Genomic DNA, 19,026 nt, shown 5'->3' with positions numbered 1-19,026 from the left:
CAAGTGGGGTGAACATGTCACGGAGCCAGTTGTTAATAAGTCATCCCAGCTGCTCCTGTTGATTATTACTGTCATTACTTTAATTATCTTCAATTCTGCCCCCCGATATGGAAGGCTCTCAGTGTAAAGTCATTTATGAATGCCACATTTACCGCTTTTACTGCCGACACTCAAAGTGACTCTGTTTCATCTAATTATGAGTTATGCTCAGGAGTCGCTGTAGCTGTTGGCAAAGAAACAGTGAACTCTGCGAAACAGAAAGTATGATTTGTTTTGTACTTAAAGTCCTTGATGCATGTATTTGGCTCTCCTCCTCTTCTACTGCTACCCCCCTTTGTTTTTTTCTGTGCCATTGTGCACCTCCGAACAAGTGTTTCTTGCCGAAGACAGATGGTGCACCCAGAAAAACGGTGCAGGGTGATTGATACCTGCAGAAATTGGGTTACATTTGGCCCTGTCTCTGTCTGTAAACTCTGCTGCAGGTGATTCATAGAGAAGAGCTAAAGAGCAGCCCCAGTAGCCCCTTGTGGCTGGAACAGGTGTGCAGGAATCTGGACCGTCTGGAATACTTAGTGAGAAGGTTCAGGGCATCTCAGTTCCCTGTTTTCTGTCCAGCTGGAACAAGGATACTAATATTCGGGAGCCACAGATTTTTCAAATAGATCCACCTAACAGTAATATAGAGCAGGGTGACAATATTATCCAGCTCCAAGACTACGGCTCTAAATTGTTACACACTGCATCCCGTTGGTACTGTTTATCATAATTTACACTGGACGATGACCTTTTATAAAGTTATAACACTCTCGCAACTATCCACTGTACACCTAACATTTTGTAGGAGCTAAAGGAGACAGAGGAGCTCGACATCCAGCTGAGGGTATTCAACGAGAACAAGGAGGAGGACTCGATTGAACTCTCCCACCGCCTGGATGACATCCGCGCTGAGATGGAATATCCTTTTCATCCTCCTCACGTGTGAATACAGATGAAGAGGGCTGCATACCTAGCAATGAGGGATGAGATGAGCGTATATTGTGGTTTTGGTTGAGCGTTATCGGCTAAAGCCCCCTCGTGGCTTTGTTCATTAGAGAGGGATTAGAGGAGCCAGAGCACAATATATGACTGTACCAGGTAAATAACCCTGTCATCTTAACCTCTGACCCTCTAACTCTTCTCTTTATTTACTTCCTCCTCTCAAGCTCCTTTCCACTTTCATTTTAGTCTCTCGACTGTTAGTATTGGATTAAAGAGGACTGTAGGCTCAAGAAGGGGATATCACATTGGCATGTCCAAGATAGTCTCACTATTTATCATGCGATGCAGGCACTTGACAATTTTAAATGCCATATTTGGTGTGATATGGGTGAGTTTTATTCTGTCTAAGTATTGTCAGTTCTTGTTTCGGTAAAGGTAACTTTTGACCTTTGCGGATGTCCACTGCACTCTTGACATTCTGAGTGGAAGTTATTAAGAGAAGAGTAATTCAGTCCCAAGTTGAAAACTTCTTCAAGCATCCCAGAAAAAGAACCTTTTAATAATTGACAAATCTTCTCCGAGGCTATGTATGAATGGCTGACATTGTGAGCAGGCGAACCAGACTCATGACATTGTTATGCAGATGTTCATTCCCACAACCTTTTTCTTCCACCAAACCCCTCAGTTCTTGTACAGGTGCAAAGTACTGCTGCTGAGTGACAGTTCCTGTTGACACATGTAGCTGAGGAGAGGAGGTCGTGGAAGTGTGGATGTGTGTGTGGAGACAAGGTGGAGAGAGAGAGTTAAAGAAAAAAAGAAAGAAAAGTGCACCCAGATTAATGATGTGCTTGAGCAGGTTCACCAATGAGAGGTCCCAATGTTTGTTTCCAAGGACAATGTGGTATTGATCTCGGAGGGATGGGCTCCTTTCTGTCTCTCGGCTTGCAGAGCACACACACACACACACCCCCACACCCCCACATGCACACACGCAGCTGTATGCATCACGCCACACAGATAATGCTCCCACTACGTGAGCATCGCATATGTGTCTTGTTTCTCCCGATAGTTTCATGAATATTAACCTGAAGTGGCTCATCTCCTCTGTGTCCGGCGCAGGTCCAGGTGCCGAGGAGGTGACTCCAGGCCCCTAATAAATATTAATGAGCTGTGGAATGGTGATTGATTGACCCCACCACTGACTGGCCTACATCACACTCTCCTGCCACTCATGTTTATTCATTATTTGGAGAGAGAGAGCGGGAGAGGGAAGAGGGAGAGGGAGACAGAAAGCAGGAAAGAGAGCGTGGAGTAGCTGCCATTGAGTAGATTGGCATTTTACATTAGGTTTATGTCTGCAGTTTAGTGATAGATGAAGCTACTTGGATAGTTTCCCAGTGTGAGCTCCTTCTCATGTCCTCTCAAATGCCGCTGTGGTGAGGCTATAATTGAATCTCACAGGATTGGTAATTCTCCCAGGCTTCATACGCTGCTAATGCAAGGGAGGGAAATGATACTTTAGAGGAGTCAGTATTCCCATCCCTGTTTTTCTAAACATTTGATACGGGGTAGGAGTTTAATTACAGGCATTGTTGGAATTAATAAGAAATGTGTCAAACAGTATTTAAAAGAATCGATCCGCTCCAACTGCAGCGCCTACAGATCGTTGTGTATAGATGATAGTAAGCACAGCCACAACTCCCCACCATAAATCAGCCTTTTGCATGCGCATGTCAGTGTGTTATTGTCTATAGCAGCATCAGGAAGACAGGGATATAGAACATATGGTGATATGTGGGCTGCAAATGTCAATGGATATCATTCCTGTCAGTGTGCTGCTTTGTGTAAATATTTTACCACACATCATCGAGATCCCAGTGTTTGCAAGCTTTAACAGCACAATCTACCATTTTCTTTATTTTTACACGTACCTGAAATGTTGTGTGAGGGAAAATCTATATTTTTAAGCAACCAATTAAATCAACACCACTTTTTCCTCAGATTTTCACAGCATAAAATCTGCAGTTTCACAACACAATTATATGTCTTTGAAACACAAATCTAATATTTTTTCTTATAATTAACCTTTCCTTACAAATGGACATGTCCTTCTGTGTAACACACTCACTGGCCACTCCAGTAGGCACACATTTAGTATCTCACATGACTCTGTCTGAAGATGATAATGTCCAGTTTTGCTTGACATCCTTCACCTCTCATGTCTTTTAATAGGATGACGTAGTGGAAGCACCTCTCGGTATATTATAAAACCTCGAAAGCTAACATTTAGTTCTACCGAATGGTCTGTGTTTACCTCAGCCAAAATTAAAAAGAAAAACAAACTTTCTCGCACGACTGTTGAACATAATGAATGGCCAGAGAGTGTTGTTCATCCATTGTTACTTAATTCCAGCATCAAATATTTAGCTCCTCCCAGAGTAAGACACATCTTCAACGATACCATTGGAAACAAGTCCTCTCATGGTATAGGATGTTTATACACACAGAATAAAAAGTAAGACAGCCAGATTTAACATCTTTAGATGTCAAAGCCATCACTACTTCCTCGCGGGGAAAGCAAACCGAAGACACATAATCAATAGCTTTTGCAAATTTAATAACTAGAATTTTTGCTCCTGAGCACATGTCAGCTTCAATCTGAGAGCTTGAACCTCAGCCATATTTTTGCCTTGTAAATGATTGGATCCCCATCAGTTAACATTCAGACTGGCACATTTTTCACACAATTAATTTCCTCTATCTTGAAAGGTGCTGAGTTACAGGTAAACCACAGGGAGCGCTCTTCATCGCCAGTCCTTCTCCTCTCCTCTCCTCTCCTCTCCTCTCCTCTCCTCTCCTCGACTCCACTGCTTATACTGCTTTAGCTCCCCTGAGAGTGAGTGAATAAGAGGAATCACATCTCTGTTTGCTTTTGCAATGTGATACCTGTCAGACAGCCTGAGCTCCAGTACCGAGGAAAACAAATGCTGCTAATGAAAAAGACAAGTAATACAATTTGAAATGTTTACAGGTGATGAATGCATGTGGATAATATACTCAAATTGGGTGTCTTCTCTGCAGATTAACCTCAAGTGCAAAGTTAAGACAAAACTTTAAAAACTGAACTGGGAAAAGTTGTTTTTCTTAACGCTGCTCCTGTACTGATATGAGTGAGGTGTACCATCTCCTGTCCAACATGGTGAGAGACACTGGCTCAGAGACGTACTTCCTGTCCATCCTTCAGCACCTATTGCTCATCAGGAATGACTATTACATCAGGTAAGTACCTTTGCTGTGGGTTTAACAGTCTACAGTCTCGTATTGGCTCATGACCTCATAGAGCTCTTTTTTTGTATTTTTTTTTGTATTTTTTTAAAGCTTCTAGGCTTTTTGATTTTTATTAAGAGATCTAAAAAAGCAGCTCATGCATCACTGTGAATTTATTTGTTAGCTGTTGTTATCTCACTGGCCCTGTGGGTTTGTCGGTTGGTCTGTCTGTGCTTGACCTACAGTCTTGAAATCCAGGTTAAATCTTCACGTTAAAAGAAAATAAAAAATCTGTTAAATGTCTGTTTTCTAAAACTTCATGGAGCTGAGACACAAGTGGCAGTCAAACATATGGCCCATTGTCCAAAACGGGTCTGCCAGAGGATCCAAACCGTCCCGCCGGAAATGACATGCAATGTTGAAATGACAAAGAAATGAAGTGCCACACAATCGTGATTTACTGGCTACAAATTGTAATCATTATCACGTCCTCATCTCTGACAGATTCAAGACTCCAGTTTTCAGTTTCTATACAGCCTGAATGGACATGTTTCTTTTTCCTCTCTTAATCTGTGCCAAATAATTATTCGAAAACAGTTTTTTTTCTCCTTCTTATGGCACACTGCCAAATAATGTAAATGCACACCCAACTTGCACATGTAAGGTGCAGTTCATAAAATGTTATTAAATCCAACATTTTCTCTCTTGAAATACGTAAATATCAATAATCAACTGGATAAAGTTTAACCCTCTGCTGTGTCTTTAATGTCTATATATACTCGGCAAGAACAGACTGATGTGATTGTTTGGTCTTGACTTAACCTTTTCTCGACACATCATCTCAGTGAAACTTTTTTTTGTCGCGTGATTGGTAAGACATTTGAAATGGGCGTGGTTGACGAGGCAAATGCTGTCAACATTTCCTTAATCCCTCCATCCCTTCCACACTTTTCAAAAGCTATTTTATCTGTAGTTACCTTTAATCTACTTTCTTCTAACAACAGAGCTTTATTTTTTCTGTAAAAAAAAAAAAAATCCTGTGCTAGTTGGGAAAAAAAAAACAAGCTGTAGCTGTAATTGTGAAGTTGTGGTTCTGTACTGAGAATTGATGTGTTCGACCTTTCGCTGCTTTGCATTTGCTGAGCTTGAAGTAAAGATGGGAGTTAAAAAACGTTAAAAAGAAAGCCTCGTTACTTTATCCTGCATGGAAGAAGTGCCTCACTGACCTCTGCCACACCCTTCATTAGATGCATGGTGGCTGTGCAGTATATCACACTCTGGAATGCTGGACTGCAGACTGAAAATAGCCTGCAGCCACAATTAGTCTGCAGCACAAGAATGGCGTGCTCTTATTTTGTAACAAAAACTTTTTAAAGCTAAAACAGAATAGATAATAGTAATAAATGATCAAATAAGTTACGTTTGGTTATTTAGAATTATTAATGGGTTTTAAATGGTGGAGTTTGTGCTCCGTCATTGTGTCAGCGGCGGTGATGGAAGGTCACCACCCATCTGAACGGACTGACAATGATAAATCTGACACTTTTGTCAGAGACCTTTTTGAGGAAATAAAACTCTAAAAAGAAAGTTTGAAGATGCACGTAGGATGAGTGGAAGAAGATGAATTTACGGTAGACAAGTTGCTGTTCCCTTGCAGTTATGAATTATGTATTCTTCATCTATACAGAGGAAGTGAGAAATAGAATTCACATTAACCATCTAGTGTTGCCATGTCCACCTCTGCTCCAGTGTCCATGTCCGCCTCTATAAGCCAGGAATGAGAAAGGATCAGTACCAATTCTCAAGAAAAAATAAGACGAATGGTATTTTTATAAGTGTTTTCTTGATGTTTTTATATTTTCTTTTTCCTTTTCCCTCCTTCATCGCAAATGCAAGGAGTATCAAGCACTTTTGTGCCTCCAAGCATTAACACAAGGAGAGCATGATGACTGAGGCATTTTATTTTCCATATATCACTACTGTGGATTTAGGATGATGGAAGATGCAGTACTACAGTGCATGCAGCTATTTCCAATAGATACTATTTGTCTTTTTTTTTTTTTTTTTTTTCTTTGCCCTCCTGTCTCTGCCAGCTCTCCAGGTTGCGTTTAAAAGTGGGTGAATGTGCAGTCGTAAAGCACAGATACTGCTTTTCCACGAGATGAAACAAAAACAACGTGGGAGGTGGGATAGCATTGTGTGGTTCCAGTTCAAATCATTTAATGCTGGCAGTCTTAGCAGAGGTTGTGCTGTGTGAAGGTTTGGCTTCATGATCAAAGGAATGCATGTGTACTCATTATATCGTATCTGAAGTATGAGACCAACTTGTTGCTGCCATTGTATTTATTTGAAACGTCTCGGTACCTTGATCCATCCTTTAAATAACAATATTAAATGCTAATTCATTAAATATTATAATTGCTATTCTAATAATACGAATGTCTGTGGTGGGTAACTGCTCTGTCTACTGTAATTTGTCCTTACACGTTATTTGTTTTCTAACCCTCCGGGGCTTGGTTTATTTTTGATAATTAATCTCTCACTGCAAGCCTAATGAATGGGAGCACATCAAACCCACCCAGCAAATATAGAGCAGATCTGCTCTTTTGGAGCCGGGTGATATGGGGATTACACTGGTTATATGGAGCAGAGCTGGATCAAGTAGCTGGGGCTGTGCCGCACTGCAAGCCATCACTGGAAGAAATGAAGGTGCCAGAGTAAAAGAAGAGGTGGGGAGTGATGCAGGGGACATATGCTTGCTTCTGGAGCCCAGCCCCGCTCACTGTGGAGGGACCTGACAGTTCTGGGTCACTCTCTCCGTCTCCAGTTATCGCCAGCCTAGCCCATATCTGTTTGGTGGCGTCGGAGGATGGAGGACGGAGGGAAAATAGGGCGGCTTATTGAGATAATAACGTGCTGTACATTGGTGACAGTTGTAAGCTGAGTGCCACGGCGCTTAAGCCACGCAGGGCGATGTGTGAGCTTTCAGTAGCTTGTTCCAGTCATGAGTGGGCGAATCCACCAGCTCAGGCTTAATGTATGGCATTTCATGCTTTCAAAACAGTGCACCTAAATGCTGATATATTCTTATTTGCTTTGGCTCAGAATTTTCTAGTCTTTGATTTTTATTTTTATTTTTATTTTATTTTTTTCTGTTCCTAACATGATGCGGTCTGTCCACCCACAAGGCACCACCAGAATGTAGCCTTTGAATTTTAAAGGCAACAGTTAGAGTCTCAGAAATAAACTTTTTTCCCTTCCTGTGTTTGATCGTTACAGAGCAGTCTTCATCACATACATGCTTAGAATATGTAACCACCGCCACCCCCCCGTGATTTATTATTTTTTGTTTTTCTTTCAGTCTTTCAGAACAAAATTCACCCACCTGGCAACCGACACTTTGTTCACAGTTGTGCCTGCCAAAATCAGTTACTACATTTTAGCAATGTTAATGTTCCCGCCGATGCTTTCACGCAGAGTCGTCAGACGGCTGCGCTTTGATCTCACTCCGAGCTCCTTATCTGGATCAAAGTTGTCATAAAATCTCAGGCTTTTGGGCATCGTCTGATATTCATTTATTCATCAAATAAACCAAGTGGACAATCTAACGCAGGTAAAAAAAATAAAAATAAAACCTTCTCAAACATACCTCAGATACTGTGGTAAGTCTGCTGAGTAGAATTATATAGAAAAGTAGGACATTGTAGAGAAAGTTTTATGAAGTAATGCAGACATTATGTAAATTAAATGTACATAATCTGACGATGTATTTGGAATTTTGTGCTGAGTTTCACACTGTGCCTGCAACATATGTTATTTAACAAAGCTTCTTAAAAGGTTAATATGACACTAATGCATTCAAACCTTAGATTTGAGGGTATTATGATCAGTATTGTAACTTTTTTCTCAAATGAATGAAAGTAATACAACTAGTTGCTGACACCCAATATCTCACTCAACTTTGTTGGTTCTTTGTATTTTTATGCTTTTTATTTTAGAGCCAATTTGTGAGCATCTTTGTGAGTCTTTAGACACATAATATAGATCAAAAAAGAAGAAGAAAATCCAAACAAAAAACAAGCATCTGTTTTTGTGGTGAATTTAAACTTCTGGTTAACGTCAGCTTAGAAAATAATTATTTCCTGGTGTGGAGCTCAGCTTAAGCTGGCATTGTATTTGCTAAATGTCACTTGCAATTAAAGTTGATAATGTTACAGAGAAAAGGTCACATACCAACCTGTGTGGTGGAATTGGACTTTGCAGTTGATTCGCAGACCCTGCTCGACAGCAACCGGGCTCTCAGTCACACTTCTAACTGGCTGACATGTTTTCCCGGTCATTGTGCTTTCAATTACACACATTACACTGATTAGATTTACATTTCAGTTTTTATGGTCGCTCTAATTGGCAAAGATGATTGCAAATTATGCAAGAGGGCAAGCGTAGCCTTGACTATCGTCCGTCACCTTGAAGCGGACAGACTAACACATACTTGGGTTGTGTGTACCCATTAATCTGCTAATTTCACGATGGGGGTGATGCAGGTGATCGAATTTAATGGGGTGCCTATTTTCTGCAGCAGCACCCTTTTTGACATGGCATTTTGTGACCTCTAGCTTGGATAAGAGAATCATTTGTGGTTAATTAGCCTTGTAGAGTTTGTGTCGCTCGTCTCTTTCTGTGCCTCGTCTAATTTCCCTGCGTTGTTTCCCAACCTCAAGGCCCCAGTACTACAAGGTGATCGAGGAATGCGTGTCTCAGGTGGTCTTACACCGCAATGGCATGGATCCGGACTTTGGCTACAGCAAACGGCTAGATGTGGATTTCACCCAACTTATTGGTAAATATTTCATCGTTTTTCATTTCACACAATAGACTCGAATTAGAGATGAATGTCTGTTTATGAAATTGAATATTTAGATGAAACAGTTTTTCCTCAATTAGTTAAGTGTTTCTGCAGGGAACGTCTTTGTCATTTACATCTCAAATCCCCCTAGAGATCCCCCAGTGCAACGTGCCATCTAATCTAATTATTGATGATTAATGGATGTAATCTGGTTCAGTAATCTCAGATATATTATAGCTGTGTTTGTGGGAGAAATGCACAATATTATATATTTTCTTACAGACCCATGAAAATAAGTAAATAGATAAATAACACCGCTTTGTCTATCTGAGTTGTCTGAATAACACATCTCTGACTCAACAGTCATTAAAAGTTTTGACATCTGAGCAGCAGCAGTTATAAATAAATTCCCTTCACTCCTGCCACCGACACCTTGTTTGCTATTAAAGTGAACCATCTTATTGTCTGTTGTCAGATTCACATTTGTGTGCAGATTTCAACCCTTTTTATTAAAAATTCACATTGCGTTTGCATTAAACCATCCGGGGAACGTGTGTTACATATTGTGTGAACTCTGCCATTTATCATCTACTAATTCAAGTGGGGTTTAAACACATGATGGTGACAGCAAATATAATTTAACGTGAGATGTATATTTTGGAAGGCCCTGAAATGTTAGTAACTTGAAACATGATTAGCTTATTTATGGCGCGCATCAACATCAACCCCAATAAGAATTTGTAGTCAGTGGTAAAAAAAAGTCCTTTGTATGTCAGTTACATATCATTTTTCAAAACAAAGCCTTTTTACTAATTAACTATGTTGAGGGGCGTTTTATATGGGTGTATGCATTTGACGGGTTAACATAGGTAAATAATAAATAAAGTAGAAAACAGACATAAAAAAGTAGACTCGAGTTACCACCTTGCCTTAAAAGTTGTGGTTATTTACAGAAAGGCCAGGCGCTTTCCTTTTTGGAGATGAGACGAGAGCCGTCTCACTATGTATGGAATGTCAGATGCATATGAACGAGGAAAAGGGCACGTTAGTCAGTCTCGATCATGATCTGACTGGTTTATGTCTGTGCGAGAATAAACTCTATTTTGCATCAAGTTTTGCATATCTCTTGATATCTGTTTACCAGCTCTATTCCATGATGTGCGTTTAGAGAAGTAATGGGGAAAATGATGGCACAGCGGCGGCGTCCGGCTCAGACCACAACTCGGTTTTGTTTTACATGACAACTATAACGCATTGTGTACCACTTCTTTACTATAAAATGTATCATTTGTCAAAACAGACACTAAATGTGAATTCCTAGAATCGTTGGGTGTATATTTGAAGATGTATATGTTATTTCCAAGCATGTTTCTGGATAAAAGTAAAGAGGCAAAAACTCAGCAGCAGCACTTCACTTCATTGTTTTGCACAACTATTTAATAGTCTAAGTCATGATTGTCATACATTTACAGACGACATGTGGCCTAATAAAGGGTTAGGGGCACTTTCAGACACCTCTCAGAATAAACAGGCTTGGTGAGGTTGAATAAAGCTCTAATGTGATTTCAAAGCAAGATACCGCTCTCAGTCTGGAGGTTCGTAGTGCAGCACCGTGTCTTTGAAGCTTGTTTTGACTGTGGATGTCTTTGTCTTGTAGATCAGTGTGTGGATAAAGCCAAGGTTGAGGAGAGTGAGCAGAAGGCCGTGGAGTACTCCAAAAAGGTGAGGCATTAGTCACTCCAACAGACCCCCTTGGTTGGCCGGCGCCCATCAGGAAAGTTTTGTCTTCCTCGGAGCTCCCAGACAAGCTATCGATTGTCCATGCCCTGATCAATACCTGGCTGTGATGCTACATGATCCGTATCAGCATTACAAGAATCAATACCGATGTTCTGATGTATACTTATTTGTGCACTATACCGGGGCACACTTATTTAGACTCAGTGTTTTTAATATCCGATTTTCATTATTATTTATTTATTTTGTTGCCAAATGTCCAAGAGATTAGCTTTACTCCAATCACTGTTTAGTTTTTACAGATTCAACCAAATAGTTACTGGGATTTTTGGTTTTTTTCTGCAAGAGAAAGGAGGTTTTTTGTTTTGTTTGTGTGTTTCTAATTTATTGGTGCACTCCATCCCATCCATCTTCAATACAACTTTATCCAACTTGTTGTGGGGTGCTTGAGCCGATCCCAGCAGACTATGGATGAATAAATGCAGGGTGGACAAGCTGGCAGACAGATGGGCTGGTGACCCGTCGTGTACACCGCCTGCCCTCACTCACTTTGACCTGGGATCGACACCCTCCAGCCGGATAAATCAGTGTAGAGGAAGTTGAATGGACAGCTCCATTCAGTCGCAAAAGAAAAGTCCGTTTCTCCATTCCATGAGTCTCTTTAATAATTTTCAGCCTGTTGTTGAAACGGGGTCACTTTGAAGACAGTTATATGTGATTGCCTCTTTTTTGCTGCTACAGTTAAGGTTTCGAGGAGGTATTTGTCATTTTCTCACCGGCAGGTCACTCAGACAGTGATTTCACATGCATAGGGGACATGTTCCCTGAGAATTGCCTCTATGATTTTTCAAATGTTTGCATTCTTTCGCAGCTCTAAAAAAAAATATAGTGGCCTGAGGCACTCTCCCTACAGCTCCTCCAATATCTGCGATAGGCTAAGTCCTTTTTTTCTTTAGCAGACAGCTTCTTTATGTGAACACTGTTTTCATATTGAAGTTCAGATATTTTAGGCTCCACTTTTATGGGCCTCCCACTTTAAAAAATTTTTTTTTTTAATTGCAATTCATTAACTTCCTTGATCGGCTCGATGGATTGCAGCTTTGCTCATATGAGAGAAATAAAGTTTACGATTTCACCCCCCGCGCATGTTATTTTCAGCGCTATAACGTATGTTTACGGAGCCTCATTACGACTGTCACACAACGCCACTGGGGGTCCTGGGAATGCTTTTTTCTTAAGAAGCGCGTCCTATCGTCCCACCATGCACCCCGCTGGGCCAGTGAAGTCATTGTAGTGACATGGCTTGGTTTCTGCAAAGGTTATATCCATCAACTTACATGAAAGCCAGGCCTGAAACAAAGACAAAGGACAACAGGGCTCTAGGGCTACAAATGCTATGAATAGAAATCGTCTGGAAAGCCTGTGACAGCGTGTTTTGTTGTCTGTTGATGTGCCCCGTGGCCAATCTCTGGAGACACCCTGCCGCTCACCAACCTGTATGTGCGTGTTTACATCTGTGTACACGTGTTTGTTATCTGCACAAAGACATACTTATATCTTTTTTTTTTTTAACAGTTTGATGAGGAGTTCAGTGCTCGGCAGGAGGCGCAGGCCGAGTCTCAAAAGAAGGAAGAGAAAATCAAAGAGTTGGAGGGGAAGATCCAGGCTCTGGAGTCCCAGGTAAATCCAGAATGACAAATCCCACTTCACCACCAAGCGATGCTGTGTCCCCCCCAGAGAACTTTTGTGTTTTGTGTGTTTCCCCGGAAAAAAAACCAACCAAAAAACCAAGAAACAGGAAAACCAAGTTGGGTAACATCTAAAGCCACTTTCAGGGAACTTTTAATCCTCTTAATTGGAGATTTTCTTTAAAAAAGAAACAAATAAAACCCATCAGTCAAACACATAAAAATATTTTTCTAAAAGTCATTTCCTCCAGAAGAACTGGCGCTGCTCGAAAAATGGTTCGATTTGGTCCGGACGATTCCTTTCCACCCCACTTACAGATGTGAATTTGCTGTAAGTGGGAGTTATCATCCATGCAAGAACATTTGATTTAATAAAGGGTCAATCTCCTTCTTAAGTTGTAGCTCTTTATGTGGGCAAATTGCTCTATTGAAGCTTTTCCTATGAAATTCTATCATCACAGAGATGGATTGCATTTCTTTTCCTGGCCTCCAAATCATTTCTTCCCAGGCAAAACCCTCCATTTTGAGCACAGAAAATGACTGCTATTTCCCCCTTAACCCAATTTCAAACACTTTAGTACTACCTTGGGACAAAAGGGCAGTTTGCCTCCCTGGATAGGGAAATTTAATAGAAGCCAGCATTGAAAGATGGTGTAGCTACATCCGCATCAAAAATGGCTTTTTCCCTTCAAACATTCATCTCTTGTTGTTGGCGTTGGCACCTCTGATAAAGTGCGGCTGCATATGTGGTCCAAGAATAACAGTGAGTTTTCAGAGTTGCAATGTGTGGTTACTTAAGTACTTTAGAAAAGGTTCTTTAGACCACAACTGCTGCTTTGTTGGTCGAACTTTGGCTGCTGTCCCGGCCAAACTGACTTCACTTTCCTCTGTGCAACTTCTGTCCCTCTCACACATCATATGGCCACATGCTGGGTCACCAATCGTTGCCTGCATGTAAACCTCAACTGCCGCCCCATTCACCATTCTACAACTCACTGTGCCCCATTTTAATGAAACCATCCGGTCCAACTGCTCCTCTCCACCTGCTTCATCTGCTTTGGCTTCTTCTCCCCTTTTGCTCTGTCTTTCTTTGGCTAAGGTTTTGTTACCTTTGCGTGGCCTCTTTCCCATGGCGGAGCTTTTATGTTGCCTTTCCAAGTGTTTTTTTTTCTTCTTCTCCTTCTTTTTTCCTTTCCCCCCGCTATAACACGTTATCCCCTCCCCTGGCTGGACGGTGTCTTTTGAAGACTGACTGAGTGTGGTGCATTAACAGGTAGTGTAGAGGAGAGGAGCCCTGGAGAGTCAAACCTTCTCTTCCTCTGTTTGTCTGAATGCTCCTTCAAAGAGTAGTTACTGCTCGAGAGCCGCACATCAGCAGACATTAGCCTCAGCAGGGAAACATATAATTTGTTTGGCTGAAACTTGAATGAATGAGGCCATATGGACTTTAGACTGCCCTGATGCAGCAAAACATAAACTACTATAGCATTTTTACAGCAGGGGACGACAGACTATCGAACTTTAATTGACTTAATTTCAAATGCAGATCTATTTTAATATATTCAGGATAATTTCCACTGTGTCTCTAATTTAATTTGAGTGATGATGATTTAGCAAGAATTCGTACTGTTTATTGAAATCCTTTAAAACGAGCAGATTTGAGCCAGGTGTTCACATTTATGCACAAAACAACAGTGTCATAATCTGAGACTCCGGGGTTCTGCTACCCGAGGAAGACGAGGCTTTGAGAGTGTGTTTTGCAAACCTATTCCCACGTTTGACACAGCGCTGCAGAAAAGCCATTAACCGTGAGAGTGCAGAACCTTTAAATCGGTGTGAGGACACGCATTCAGTTTGTCCATCAAAGCAGCTTTTGCGATCACTGCCGATTTACTGAATATGAATGAAGTGGGAGCGAACCCTAACCTTTCATCTGCTGTGCCGAAATGTTGTCAGATATTAAAACACATGCATGCCCGAGTCGCTTCTCTTCACCTTGTTTGTGAACCGACAACATTTAATGAGAGTCTTTCTCTGGGAACTTTGGCATTGTAACAAGCAGCCTGTTTGATGTGTCTGTTTGATTATCTCCCAATTGAGTTGAGTGGAGGTTCTGCTTGTAGACATCAACAAAGGACATTGAAATCACAACAAAGTGGAACTCATCCACCCTTCCCCAAACCTTCGCTTGCAACCATTCAGGGGAAAAAGGGAAACTATTCATTGAATTGGCTCTGGATGTGATGAATAATGTAGCACTGCAGAGCTACACTGGAACACTCTGCGCCATTGCATTAATAGGTTTTAACAACCTGGCGGTCTTGTAGCTGACCCAGCATAGCCCCCAGAGGAGCTGGAGGTGAAGTCGACCACATTCTCTGTCTTTTACTGCCAGACTTCCTTCCACTCTTACTGATTATCGAATTTGACTCAACTGATAATGACAGCAGAGCTCACTGTGGAGTAACTCCCTGTTTTTCTCCAAGCTTTTTGTTATGTGGAGACAGTTTAGAGATAAAGTCAGTCAGACTGTTGAGCGTGCCATAGGTTTATCCCTGCATAAGGAGTTTTGATTTAGATGTGAGTGGAAAGAGCTTCCTCCTCAAAATGGTATGTTCTTCAAAACTTCTATATCACAGAGTTTCTAAGTTCAAATCCCTGAAGATGACGTTTGAAATACAATCTCTCTTTGCTTTAAATATTGTACTTTGCTTCCATTTTCCAAGATTCACGTGAAGCAAAAGTTCTTTTTAAGGCACCCAACTAAAGGACTCCATCTCCTTTTCCATTATACACATTAAATATTTAGCTCTCTACAGTTCATGGTGAGAGGTTTTCTGTAGGAAGGACTCCATAAAAATATTACATATTTGTTGCTGCGGAATATGCTCCCATCCGCTTCCTTTTGGCACAGGTTGCGCAGAGTGAAATATCAAAGCAAAATGGGTACATTTCTAAAACAAAGACTGCACGGTGAAATCAATGGCCATCACACATCTGAGAATGTTGAGCTGAAATGTATTCTGCCGGGCCTGAAAGTGGAGAGGGAAAAAAAAACCCAAGATACCACAAGCTTTTTTGAAGGTGCACCAACCGTCAGCGATGCTGTGCCTTTTCCCTTTCATGCAGCCATTGTTCCACACCAGTGTCCTTTTGAAGATTGATTGCATCTTGTTTTTGGTCTAAAGTACAGTACACTCTGCCTCTTTGCACATCTAATGGCTCAATCAGAGAAGCGGAATACAACACGGGACTGCCGTCGTCATCAACTCTGTTCCTTTGGTTGTACTGTGTTTGGTGTGAGTACTGTATGTGTTCTTGTGGACTCGTGTTCTTCTTCTGACCATCTAACCCCCCCCCCCCCCCCCCCCCCCCCCATTTGTTCCTCTTTGTTGCCCCCTGTTTCTGCTGTGGTGTGTGCTCTTCCATGGCATGAATCTGGTGTGTGTGTGTGTGTGTGTGTGTGTGTGTGTGTGTGTGTGTGTGTGTGTGTGTGTGTGTGTGTGTGTGTGTGTGTGTGTGTGTGTGTGTGTGTGTGTGTGTGTGTGTGTGTGTGTGTGTGTGTGTGGTATCTGCACAGTTAACTATTGAAAAAGAGAGGCTCAAAGAGGCTCAGAGACTCATCAGGGAATCTGAAGCCAAGGTGGGTGTACCATCTGCATGTGCGGCCCTCCATAAACTCTCACATTTAGTCACCTACAAATCCAAATATACATAAAACTACATTGGATACAAACATGTCATTTCCCCCCTGCATATCGGCATCACACCATGCTATCTTTCCAATAACTTAAATCCATTTGATGTCTATTTCGTTAAGCTGGGAGAAGCATCTTGAACCAAAATACTACGTTTAATTAATAGATTGTATGAATCACACTTGGTATGATGCTGATTGCCTTCCAGTTTGTGAGTCCACAGAAACAAATAATATATTTAGAAATGTATTAAAGGCATTTATAGAGGCAAACTAATATAAGTTAGAAGCTGTGGTAATTTTCGCAGCTGTTTGACTGTTTCACCACACTTATTACCTGCCTGGTTAATGTAATTTTCATAAGTAAATGTCTGTGATTGAATTTTTCTATCAGAGATGAGATTTGGGGCAGAGATTTAATCACATTAGAGTTAATTGCCTGCCACGCTGACCTCCCCATTCAGTCCAGAAGCATATGAATCCACATTGGATGGGTTACATTTTGTATTAGGCTTGTTGTCTACTTCACACACTGTTCCAAATGGGCTGCAAGATGCAACACCAGTCGGGAAGTATCACCATCGTAACATAGTATAAACACATTCAAATCAGACTACTTGACACGCTTTAGAAATACACACATGGTGTGGAGAACAATTCACTATGAGGTGTTTCCATAAGCTTAATGAACATAAATTGTACGTCATCCGAACAACTATTCAACATGGTTTTGCACGCTACATTTTTAAATATTTAAAGTAAATATTTACTTTCTAATTTCAGTACAACAACATCCATGCTAGTGTTTTCCCATTTGAATTAGTGATACAAGTGCCGTTGTGATTTGATGGAAAAATCCACAAGTGTTTCGAGACTGTCCAACATTTCTGGCGTGTTTGTTTTCATATCTAAGGAGGAAGAGATGCCAGTGGCAGTGGTATTGGATCCCAGGAGTTGTATGCAACGCTGGGCTTGTTATTATAGGGTGGATCTGAGAGAGAGGTGGATAGAGAGATACGGACTCAGAGGACCCCTCAGTATGGAAACAACTGCGCTCTAATTTAGAAGCTAATTTGCTTCTGTTCTCTCATATTAATCTTAAAAGAGAAAATGGGCCACGGAGGGCTTGAGATTGACAGACATGTAATCATTGGATGTGGATTTTTCCTTTTTTTTCCTTTTTTTTTTTTTTTTTTTCTAAAAAGGCTCTGGGCAATCTGTGTAAGAAGCTCTTATGCCCAACACCTTTTTAATTTTAGCCCTAATAAACAATCCACCACTGCCATTATGTAATGAAACACTGCGTAATGTCTTTAAATATGAAGCCAATTACATTTTACCCACACAATCAAGTAACCAAGCAAAATGCAAATAAGTGGGGAATTGGTTGTGGAAATGAGGAGTGCTGGTGGAAGCGCTTCATGGTAGGAGCCAGCATCTAATCAGCTCAGAATATCAAACCCTGTCGGAGTGAGGGCGTCCGTAATTGTGGCATTTGCATAACTTTTTTCTTGAAAAACAGTTTCCCCCAGATTGTCACCACCTACCTGTGTACATCATTTGCGCGATCATGCAGGGGAATGTCAAAGGGCTGAAAGATTCAGGCTTATCAGGCTCGGGGCATAATTACAATTCTGTCAGCTGACTAATATCGGTGCCATTGTGAAAACACATAATGGAAACTTGTCATTTACAGTATGTACACAGGACACATCCATTATGACTCATCAACAGAATGGATCAACCTTTTTTTTCCAAATCCTAGTAAAAAAGAAAAAAAAGGTTTTCTATAGTCTCAGTAGATAAAAAGGGTTTGCTAAATATTCAAAGTAAATCATATCAATATGAATACTGAAATATGAAGTGACCTGATGTCAAGATAAACAGTTTATAAACCTGCCTTAAATTCTAACGCTTGTGAATACAGTAAATAACCGTTATGCATTACAGAACGGGCTGTATCTTCACACCGCTGCACATTGCTTTTTATAATCACCCAGAGTGTTCTGTTTCACATAATTATAATTTAGTTTTGACTCTCAAGTTCACCTCCGTGATCTTTTGTGAAGTGTGTGGAGAAAGTTGCTCAAGGACTTGCTTTCATAAAGTGCTGAGTAAAATGGAAAATGCAACACTATTTCATTAAATTGATGGAAATAAATGAAGGTTTTTTTTATTTATTGTTCTTTAAAATTCCTTCCTATAAATTCAGTTTTTTGAGGCAAACCAACCACAAAGACCTTTGGTTGACCCTGTATTCTGTGAAGTCAGTCGAACAAACGTGTCATTGATAAACAGGATGAGTTGCTGAATAAAGTCATGGAACTACTAACGTATGTTTACATTTCTCTTCTAAAACTGTCTTCAATGTCGTTATCGGGTTGTGCAATAACAAATGACGTGATACGTCTCAATATAATAATTTGTACCTTTTTCAATGTAATAAAGTCCATTACCTATTAATATGGCAAATAGTGGCCCATAATTGTAATAACATTTAGCAGATAGTCTAGTTTGTAATTATTTGATAGAAGTAGTGAATAATCATGTCAAAATCCAATAACTACTGCCAATATTGGAATAATACATAAACAGGGATGTATTTCTGAGGAAGGGAATCTCTCGACAGGTTTTCTGTAGTTTTCTTACAGGGTACAGGTGTAATCATCATATTATTTCATTGAGGACACCTATGCACACGTGTCCTGTTTTCTTCTTTCAGGAACACTGAAGTACATTTAATCCACACAGATGTGCTCGAAGCTCAGCCATAACTATACCCCCCCACCTTTTCTTTTTTTTTTTTTGTCCTC

At 40.7% G+C, this 19,026-nt stretch overlaps 1 protein-coding gene across 7 annotated transcripts in view; it reads left to right on the top strand.

The window, feature by feature from the left end:
- Positions 1 to 19,026, top strand: part of diaph2 (diaphanous-related formin 2) — a 391,722-nt gene that overhangs the window by 129,055 nt on the left and 243,641 nt on the right. For 5 of the 7 annotated variants that reach the window (XM_080502643.1, XM_080502645.1, XM_080502642.1 and 2 more), the window contains 6 exons: positions 842 to 954; positions 4,141 to 4,257; positions 8,967 to 9,085; positions 10,749 to 10,813; positions 12,404 to 12,508; positions 16,097 to 16,159. In XM_080502643.1, coding sequence (XP_080358769.1) covers positions 842 to 954; positions 4,141 to 4,257; positions 8,967 to 9,085; positions 10,749 to 10,813; positions 12,404 to 12,508; positions 16,097 to 16,159 — 582 coding nt within the window. The remainder of the gene's footprint in view (positions 1 to 841; positions 955 to 4,140; positions 4,258 to 8,966; positions 9,086 to 10,748; positions 10,814 to 12,403; positions 12,509 to 16,096; positions 16,160 to 19,026) is intronic. The other 2 variants (XM_080502646.1, XM_080502644.1) reach the window with 1 other exon arrangement.

The sequence above is a fragment of the Blennius ocellaris genome (assembly GCF_963422515.1).
Source record: "Blennius ocellaris genome assembly, chromosome: 9".
NCBI lineage: Eukaryota > Metazoa > Chordata > Actinopteri > Blenniiformes > Blenniidae > Blennius > Blennius ocellaris.
This window is presented reverse-complemented; position numbering and strand designations above follow the sequence as displayed.